This window comes from Myotis davidii, unplaced genomic scaffold (assembly GCF_000327345.1).
Source record: "Myotis davidii unplaced genomic scaffold, ASM32734v1 scaffold168, whole genome shotgun sequence".
In the NCBI taxonomy this organism is placed as follows: Eukaryota; Metazoa; Chordata; class Mammalia; order Chiroptera; family Vespertilionidae; genus Myotis; species Myotis davidii.
The window spans coordinates 7,935,106-7,945,845 of record NW_006383016.1 but is presented as its reverse complement, the minus strand read 5'-3'; the positions used below and the strand labels follow the sequence as shown (position 1 = coordinate 7,945,845).

The 10,740-nt window shown below is 42.1% G+C and overlaps 1 protein-coding gene across 1 annotated transcript in view; it reads left to right on the top strand.

Annotated features, from left to right (window-relative positions):
- The window catches only part of HDAC9 (histone deacetylase 9), a 455,800-nt gene that overhangs the window by 219,603 nt on the left and 225,457 nt on the right, over positions 1-10,740 (top strand). Inside the window, exon 14 of the mRNA XM_015558167.1 lies at positions 1,161-1,294. Within this exon, the coding sequence (XP_015413653.1) occupies positions 1,161-1,294 (134 nt within the window). The remainder of the gene's footprint in view (positions 1-1,160; positions 1,295-10,740) is intronic.

The following is a 10,740-nucleotide window of genomic DNA, read 5'->3' as shown; positions in this document are numbered from 1 at the left end:
CCCCCCCCCCCCCCCCGCCAGGAATTGGATTAGGGGTGGAAATCTTTTCAAAATTAACCAGTTATAATTATAATGTAATTTGTTACTTTAATAAGTCCTATTTTGCCGAAACCGGTTTGGCTCAGTGGATAGAGCGTCGGCCTGCGGACTGAAAGGTCCTGGGTTCGATTCCGGTCAAGGGCATGTACCTGGGTTGCGGGCACATCCCCAGTAGGAGATGTGCAGGAGGCAGCTGATCGATGTTTCTCTCTCATCGATGTTTCAAACTCTCGATCCCTCTCCTTTCCTCTCTGTAAAAAATCAATAAAATATATTAAAAATGAATGAGAGAATACAAGAATGAAAAAAATAAGTCCTATTTTATATATCTTTAATAGTTCATTTCATCAAATTTTTATAAAATCTTTCCCAGCATAGGGTCTAACTGAAATATGAAATATGTTGACTCATGGTTAAAAGCAGATTTTATTCATTAAGTATCTCTGTAATTTTTACTGAAGGGATTGCAATTGACTTATTTTTTTAAAGAAATACTACAATTGTCTCACAATGTTATAAGATCTACAATACCCATATTGCTTACAGATTGCCTAAATTATTTTTTAAAAAAAGCACAGTAAGCAAAGGAGAAACCTTTTCTGCACAACTTTGAAGGCGTTGCTAAGCAGAGCAGGCAAGCAGTTGGAAAATCTTCCAATTTATTACAAAGATGTAACCTGATCTAAAAATGAGGCTAGAATTACTCATGAAATAAATTCGCAATTGAAAGTCAGCTCATTTTGTGGCTTTAACGATAAAATGTAAACCTCTACTAAATTGAATTATCTGTCAAAAATACTTCATAATGACTTAAGATACCCTAAACTTTGTTTTTTAGTCTAAAGTTTCAAAATATGTTTTTTAAATATCACTATCTTCATGTACTTTACAGATTTACTAAGCTAGGGTCTGAGTGCTGATTAATCCAGGGGTTGATTTTTTGCTTATATGTCCAGATACACAGGACTCAGTACCTCTTACATGCTCCTAGGAATTGATGGATATGTATTATTTCTCTATTAGTAAATTTATTTGCAAAAGAATGCCTTTCTGAGTAATCGTATTGTCATCTAACTATGTATCGTTACTCAGTCTTGTGCTGTGTGTTCTTTGTCCGGCAGGGATTGCCTATGACCCTCTGATGCTGAAACACCAGTGCATTTGTGGCAGTTCCACCACCCACCCTGAGCATGCTGGACGGATACAGAGCATCTGGTCACGGCTGCAAGAAACTGGGCTGCTAAATAAATGTGAGGTAATCCTGAATTGGCCACACTCTTTTACTTACTTAAATAAATCATGCAAAGGGGCCAGTATTCATTTGGGTAGCAGTAGATAAATGTTAACTCTGTAGCACCAACACCATGATTGATGAACCATCATCCATCGGCACTAGTAGCATAGAATTGATGACCTGACTGGCTTGGGCACACAGTAGGTACTTAGTGTTGACGGACTGAGTAGCTGCCTAATGCGTGTGCTATCATTGCAGCATTTGTTTTGTAGACATGCTAGCATTCCTATATCCAGGTAGATATCATTTCTTGAGTTAATGGAGAAACTCTTCACAAACTCTTAAGTGCTAAATGCTAAGTAGTTATTTTGTGTTATAAGCTCTACTGAACTCAGATATATGTCAGTGTTGTCTCATGGAAATGAATTTATTTAGAAGATTAACTGTCCTCTTACCAAGAAGAGTCATTGTTTTTACTGATGTGGCTGTTGTTTTTATATTTCTATGGTACAGGGTTGAATACTTTTATCAATATTTCTTTAGACTCATTTCTATAGGTTCCTGATGAGTCCCATTTTTTATTTAGAAAAATCTGTTTATTTAGGCTTTTGAAGATTAAAAGTGAAAGTGATGAACAATTCAAAAAGGCTCCCATTTTTAAGAAGAAATTAACTGGATAATATTTTTATTATAGTTATGTCATGAGGAAACTGATACATTGAAACCATATTAAAGTTACTATACTGTGATTAAGGAGGAATCTTTTTTAAAATTATTTTTTGAGTTAATTAGTTTTTGGCAACCCAAAATGAAGTCAAGAAAATTCCCATTCGAAGCTAATTTAGTTTTAAGTGAAACTCTATATTTCAGTTGAAATAGGAATGCCAAAGCGGATGGGATGTCTTTCAGAGTAGCTGCACTAGCTGATGTTTGATAGCACGGGTAATGTCCATCTGATCATCTTCTCTGCAAAATAGTAAAAATAACTAACTTTCGAAGATGCACTTATTCGTTCAATGGATTCATTTCTAATGATAAATTATTTTCCTCTTTCGTTTTCTCTTTCGAAGATGAATAACCTATCTCATCTTACAGGGGAACTAAATCGTTACATTGAGTACCTCAAATCCTAGATAATGTCCCTAGGTCATTGAGCAGCTGGGACGGGGAATGAGTACTCCAGAGCAGTGGTGCAGATTTAGTTTCACAAGTTTTATTGTATGTTTATAGTGGAATTGTCAAATGTTTTTCGTATTTTGCATTCTGATTTTGACTAAATGTATCCTTTATCTCAAAACTCCAAGTGAAGGAATTTGAGTGAGATTTATTTATCTTATTCTTTCCTGAATGAAAGTGTGTTAGTCACCTTTTGCTGGTAGCATCCATATTAAATGGCAGACGGCTTTCATACTCTTTGCTAAATTTTATTTTTTTTATTTTACTTTTTGTTCATCCTCATTCAAGGCTATTTTTCCATTGATTTTTGAGAGAGAGCGGAAGAGAGGGCAGAGGAGGAGAGAGAGAAATGAAACCTCGATGTGAGAGAGACATATCAATGGGTTGCTTCTCACACTCACCCAGACTGGGCCTGGCATCAAACCTGCAACCCAGGTATGTGCCCTGGACTGGAATCAAAGCTCTGACCCTTTAGTGCTTGGGTTGATGCTCTAGCCACTGAGACACACAGCCAGAGCTCTTTGGTAAATTTTAGAGTTAGTGTTAAGGTTGCCATGGTATTAACAATACAGCTTGGAGGCCAAACCACTCTGTTGTCTGCACAATCCCATCTGGAGCCCATAAACCACCAAGGGACTCATTTGCAGTGGACTGGTCTTAACGGACATTTATTCATGTGAACATTCCTGTCTCACTTTTTAAAAAATATATATTTTATTGATTTATTTAGAGAGAGAGGAAGGAAGAGGGATAGAAAGATAGAAACATCCATGAGAGAGAAACATCATCCATCAGCCGCCTCCTCCACACCCCCCACAGGGGATTGAGCACACAACTCGGGCATGTGCCCTGACTGGGAATGGAACCAGTGGCCTCTTGGCTGAACTACACTAGCTGGGCTCACTTTTCACATCTACTGTAAATGTTTCCCAGCTTGGCAGTCTTTCTGTGCTTTGCTCAGGGAAGGCATTGCTGTTTACATCTTTTCACTTTCAGGTCTTTGTTATACCCTGGAGCCTTACCCCGGCCACTCCAAATTAGCAATGGCTTGTCACAGCACTCAGTGGGTTGTTAGATTGTGGTGTTTCTTACATCTCTTAACTGAAGGAACACTCTTTATTAGTGGAGCAAAGTACAGAAATATATGGTCCACAACCGTCTTCAAATCTGTCTGTTACCATCCATTTCTGCCCAGTCTTCCTTTTCATTTCCTCATACATCACATTATTTTAGTCGTGTATTATTGGAAACAACGAAAGTTCATCCATAGGACACATGGACTGATGTGAGAGCAGACCCAGGTGAAACGCCAGAAGCACTGGGGGGTTGATGAGGATATATGAGTGAGTCTGGCCCCAGACCAGTAAGCTAGGTAAGAGTCTCTTTGGCCAACAACCACACAGTAAGTAGCGCACTTGAAAGCCCAGATCAGAAGAGTTGATCTTAATGAAGACCAAGCATGAAAGGCTGGTCCAAAACTTCACAATAATGCTAACATAATGCTTCACTAGATGTCTGCTTTATTTTTTTTAAATATATTTTATTGATTTTTCACAGAGAGGAAGGGAGATGGATAGAGAGTTAGAAATATCGATGAGAGAGAAACATCGATCAGCTGCCTCCTGCACACCTCCTACTGGGGATGTGCCCTTAACCAAGGTACATGCCCTTGACTGGAATCGAACCGGGGACCCTTGAGTCCGCAGGCCGATGCTCTATCCACTGAGCCAAACCGGTCAGGGCAGATGTCTGCTTTCTTAAGGGATGAAATTGTTGCCTATTTGCTCCTCTATTATCAAATATCAATGACTTTATGCTGACCTAATCCAAAATATAAAGTAGAATTTCTAAAATCATTAAAAAATAATTTAACTTTAAGGCATCTAGGATGAAACATTCCTTTGCCTCTGTATGAATGATTTTAAAATATAAAGTGGCATTTTGGGAAATGATCATTAGCTAAACAAATGTTATCCTTTTCTATAGATTTTAATGTTCTATATAAGAAAAAACATACTATCAAAAGGTATAAAACATAGAACCAAAAGAAACACGACTTAATGTCTCTTCTTGATTGTTTCTACCAGAAGAGCAGAGGTTGAGGAAATGAAATAAAAGGAACATACAGGGATTGTTGCAGACCAGTTTAGCACACTCAGAAATAGCAGAATCTATTTTCTTTTCTTTTTTTAAAAATATATTTTATTGATTTTTTACAGAGAGGAAGGGAGAGAGATAGAGAGTTAGAAACATCGATGAGAGAGAAACATCGATCAGCTGCCTCCTGCACATCTCCTACTGGGGATGTGCCCGCAACCCAGGTACATGCCCTTGACCGGAATCAAACCTGGGAACTTTCAGTCCGCAAGCCGACGCTCTATCCACTGAGCCAAACCAGTTTCAGCAGAATCTATTTTCTTAGCCAGTAATCTCCCCAGTAAGCACAACTGATCCATGTCCATTGTGAATTTTATTGTAAAGTTTTTATTTGACACATTAATTCTAATATACACATTTATTAATATACTAGGGGCCCAGTGCATGAATTCGTGCACCTTGAACTGTGGGCCACGAGGCTGAGGTGGGCCCAGGGGCGGGTCTTGGCCCATCCTCTGCACCCCTGCCCAGCCCCTCCTGCTTTGGCCCCCGGTCCCCTGTCTGCCAGCTGCCCCCCTCCCACTGTTGCCACTCCCATGCACTGATGCTGACAGCGCTGGCCTCACTCACACCTGCTGACAGTGCAGAGCAATTGGGGCCATTGCCAGCAGTGGTGTGAGGGGGGCCAGTGCCATCAGCAGGTGTGAGTGGTGGCTCCTGCCCCGATTGCCCCTCAGGAGCAGGGGAAGGTGCAGAAGCCCTCAGGGCGATTGGGGCCCATGCTGGGCGCTGGCAGCGGGTGTGAGGGGGCTGTTGCCAGCAGCCGGTGCGAGTGAGGCCATTGCTGGCAGCGGGTGTGAGCAGCGCCTGCTGGCCCTGATCACCCCTCAGTAGCAGGGGGAGGTAGAAAAGCCCTGAGGCGCGATCAGGGCCAGCAGTTGCCGCTTGCACCCGCTGACCACGCCAAGCAATCAGGGCTGGTGCCGGGTGCCGGCAGCAGGTGTGAGCACCGAGTGGGACCGCGGTGCGCAGGAGCAAAGAATTTTCAGTAACCACCAGAGGCTCCGCGACTGTTGCCCTGTTTTGGTCTGGTGCCTCCACTCACCTGCTCCACAATCCCACTGCGGCCAGTGCCCGCCATGTTCTACTTGCGCCCCTGATGGTCAGCACACATCATAGCAACTGGTTGTTCGGCCATTCAGTCTATTTGCATATTAACCTTTTATTATATAGGATTTTTAAACCCTCTCCAAGGATTCTAACCTTTCTATCTCAAGCCACATTAATTTGAAAATTTCAATGCTGTGGGGGAAAAAAGCAAACCCCAAAACATGTGACAAACCTTTCAGCAATTCACCACAACTCATTATAGTCAGAAGCTGAAAAGCCAGGAGAAAAGCACACCGTAAATGGCAAGAGATTGGGTTCATGGGGATGCATTATCTGATTGAAAAGGCAAGAAGGTTCTTACGCTAACGAGCTTCCTGGCTAGTGTTCATGAGCCTTCTAAAGCAATCAAGGCCAATGACAGTATCTTCCAATTGAACTTGACTTTCTCAGTCCAAGAGAAGTTAAGTTCCAGTTTGGATGTGAATGAACATTTACCTTGATGGCTCAAGGACTGAAGGAGAATCAGGTATGCCTTTCTAAGTTGCCTAGAGTTAGCGTCCAGCTCTGTTCCGTGGGTATGTCTACAGCAAGCTTTCCTGAGAAGGTAAACTCTGTGTGTCTTGGACTTCGGGGAATTTGACTACGAGCCATGGTGAATACATTATGGCTCTCTCTTGAGTGGTATGGACAAATTCCTCTCCTGGTTGTGAAAATAAGAACTCAACTCAATTGTTTTTATTAGATTTTATTGAAAAGGGTATGTTCAAATAAGAAATAACACATGCAAGTTGGGCAATGTATTTTTTTCCACTATCCAGATAGTGGAAAATCTGCCATCTTTGAACACAATTTTCCTGCCATTGTCTGTATAGCTGCCATAGATAGAGATCAACCCGTGCTTTTTTTAAAATAACATAATCAATGTGTGTATATATATATATATTTTCATCTCCAATTTTTATTACAAGGCATTTTTAAAAATTATTTATATATATTTTATTGTTGGTAGTATTACATATAGCTCTCATTTTCCCCCTTGACTCCTTTCTCTCATCCCCTCACCCTCCCTTCTCCCAGTTCTTCACTATCCTATTTTCCATGTCCATAGGCTATATATACAACTATACAAGTTCTCTGGTTTCTCTCTTCTCATCCCACCACCCCCACAGTCTGTTCCATGCCTCCATGCTTCAGGTCTTATTTTGTTGGTCAATTCATTTTGTTCATTAAATCCATGTGCTTTAGAGAAGGAATTGACAGAGCTCTGGGGACTTATACCTGGCCAGCAAGCAGAAACCTGTGGCTAGGTAAATGATTCATTCATTGATTACAGTGGGGCTCAAAATATTAGCATATATTAGAATGTTAGCATCCCCTGGAGGCTTGTTAAAACAGGGGTTTGGGGAGCTCCAGCTCGAGTTTCAGATTTAATAGGAGTAGGGTTCGAGAATTTGCATTCCTAACATGCGTGTGGGTAATCCTGATACTGCTGATCTGGGCACCACACTTTGAAAACAGGGATCTATCCATTGAACAGTATCTATCAAGAATTTGCATTTTCCCGGCTTCTGTGTTCAGAGCTGCAGATACAATACTGAGAAGAAGCATCCCCTGCCTTCAAGGAGGTTACCATTTGGTGGGATCACAAAAATAAATAGGTCATTAAACTCCCAAGGGGATTTATATTGCAGCAATTTTAAAGACTCATTGATCGAGCTGGAGGAATACCTAAAACGAGAAAGACTGTGGTCAGCAGCCTCCGTAGTCTTAACAGCCTCAGAGGGGCCCTCTGAGCAAGAGAGAGAGGAAGAGATACCATATATCAGAGTGCAACGGAGGCAGTATGCCAGACCTCATGCTGCAGATCTTGCCCTCCTTTGTTCTATCTACAGTCAAGCTCCTTTGTCTGTTTAGATTACAGTTTCCCTGGGACAGAGTGCGAGTCCCGGCTCTGCTGGCACACAGGGAAGAGCCAAATTCCCTCAGTCAGCACCGTAGCCAGTTTTGCAAGTTAACAATGATATGATAGAAGAGCCAGTAGTTTGAAAGCACTGGGAGGCTCCATTGTTTCAAAAGAATAGACTGGTCCACAAATCAAATTTATGTATTGTGTCATTTCATTTAGCAATGTAGCGCATTAACCAAAATGGATGCCTCAGAGGTAATTGTTCAACATTAGCCTTGACCTTGGTCCTGCCATCAATTATCTGTGTACTTTTGTCAAAACATTTAACCTCACTGATGAGGGTGCCGGGCAGCATCCCTTCCAGCGTCAGTGTTGTATGGAGTTAGATGGCTGAGGAGTTCATTTAGAACATAACCCTTTCTTTGGTTAAGAGCAGACAGCATTTGTCGGCTGTTTTAGTAAACGCGCTGCTTTTAGTTTGTAAGCTGCAGTGTAAATTGGCCGTGCTTACTGGTCCTGATTAGCAGCCAGAGAAAAGCTTGGTCCTCATTGTGTTAGGTTACCATGGTTCCGTGGGTTAACTTCTTGTGGCATGACGTGGCGCTGTTTTTGAAAAATTGAGGTGCTTCGTATTCCTCCACAACCAGTACCATTTACTTTTCCCCCTGCTGAAGCATCCATGCTTAGTTTAGTTTTGGTCGGGAGCAAAATGCAAAACCAGCAGCTCTCTGGTCACCGTGAGAAAGAGATCTCGAGAGGTCCTTTGGTGTCCTCTTCAGGAACAGGCTCTTGGACAAGGTCCCCAGGTTTCTGACGTGCGTGTGCCCCCGAGGGAAAGAACGCGCTCGCCTGGGCTTGGGAAATTGCGGAGATGGACCCATCATCTGTTAGAAATGCGCTGGCAGTTGTTTTTCCAGAAGGGCTCATGACTCTCAGCCCCACCAAGCCACCCACAGACATTCGCTTGCTCTCACAGTTGTTTTGAGAATAACAACGTTTTATAATGCTTTTGTTGGATTGCACATTATGTGGGCTCCGCGCTGCCTCTTTGTGACCAGTATTGAATAACTTTGCTTCGCTTAATTCCTAAGTGAAAGGCATGAGCAGCACGCCGTGCCGCAGTCTTTAACTCTTATTTAAGCACCAACACAAAGTAACGCCAAAACAATTCTGGGCCCCGAACCAAGCGCCCCTCTGGAACTCCTCTACAGTTCCAGTGAGAGAAGTGGGGAGCTGGTCCAGGGCAGTCTCCGGACGCCAGAGAGCTCAGGGCTGGCTATCCAGCACGTGTTCCTGCACTCACAGGTGATTTTCAAATACCTTTTGCAAATCGAAACAAAGTAGTGCAATAACCTTCGGAGGAACCCTTGGGAATGTGCAGGTTTTCTGACCTCAGTGCTACAAGAGCACTGACGCCTGCAAGTTCACGGAAATGCAATTAAACGTTTGTTTTATAGAGAATCTAACTAGATGGCAGCACATAACAGCTTACTGCTTTGTTTAGTTTGAAAAAAAAAAGTGTTTTTGTGTTTTAGAATCGAACACAAAGCAGTAAAAAAACTCAAGCAGAGAGGCTTGTGAATTGTCTGTAAGGATGTAGCAGACTTAGGACGCAGTACAAGCGATCTAGATGTGATGAGTAAACCAATGTGTCAAGTCATTATTCTGAAGGAGATTTGTACACCACAGCAGAGTGGACCCGGGCAGATAAATACCTTAAAAATGCTTGCGCAGCCTATAATAAGAATTAAGGTGATTCAGAATTGTTTGTTTGGATTTTTATTTCTGGGAAAAAAAAGAATATGGAAAATGACCAATCAAAGGAAAGAAGACATACTGCCCTTCAGAATCCATCTGGAAAGTAATACAGGATTTTTAGAGCATTGGCCTGTGCACTGAAGGGTCCTGGTTCAGTTCCTGGTCACATACCTGGGTTGCAAATTCAATCTTGGACCAGGTCTGGGTCACTGAAGAGATAGCCTGGGCTGTGTGGCTTAGGAGTTGCGTGTTGCCCCAAGGACCAGAGGGTGTGGTTTAATTTCCTGGTCAGGGCACATGCCCGGGTTGCTGGCTCAATCCCTAGTAGAGCGCATGCAGGAGGCAGCCCATTGATAATGCTCCTCTCTCATCAATGAGATAGTTCTCCACCGAGGCTGCCCTTGGACACCCACGGGTGGCTCTACGCACCTGAAGGCCCAGGCCGTACTCAAAGTTAAGTAGAAGCTCTGGAGGTGGGACCCAGGAATCCAGAGTTTTTCAGCTTCTGCAGCTTATTCCAAGTCACAGGTGATGTTAAAAATCACGGCCCCCAAAATGCAACTTAAGTTTATGAAGTTTCAGCTTCATACGCTAACTGCAGTTGAGACAAGTGAATGGAGCCAAATATTTGGAGATGGAGAGTAACCAAAGTTAGCATTTACCTGGAAAGCATCAGTGGCACTAACTCCAAAGTTACACATATAAAAAATTTTAAATTGGGAAAATTGCCCATCATTTTAAAGTTAAAGGCTAAGAATATGAGTTTAAAAATTACTCTTCTTTTTCAATTATAATTAAATATATAAAAATGGACTTCAAAGAATAGAGTTTGTTTGAAAACTCTCATAGTCAGATCTCCTCCCTTGCCTCAACCATAGTAATCCATCATTTCAATTATTATATTTGCTTGCCTAAGGCAAACCTTTAAATTAACATAAAGGATATTTTATTGAGTTTTTATTGTGTTTAAGGTTATTTCACATAGAATCTTATTATTTTGGGCTGAAAGGGGGCTTTGAAAAAATTTGGACAGTCCTGGCCAGTGTGGCTCATTAGTTGGGTGTCTTCCCATGCATGAAAAGGTTGCAGGTTCGATTCCCTATCAGGGCACAAGCCCGAGATCTGGGCTGGATCCCCAGGAGGGGGCATGCAGGAGACAGCTGCTCCAATATTTCACTGTCTCCCCACTCCCTTCCTCTCTAAAAATCAATTAAAAAATTAAAAGAAATAATTTGGGCAAACCTCCTTATGGTTATATATGAAGAAAAAATGGTCCCGAGATGTACCTCATAGCTGGCTATGATCACATTAAGGACCATGAGAGTCAGTACCCAAAACTAAGGACACTTGGCTTACAATCCACTCTCTTTCCATGTGACCAACAAAAAGAACCAAAAGCCTGCTGGGCCACCTGCCTCCC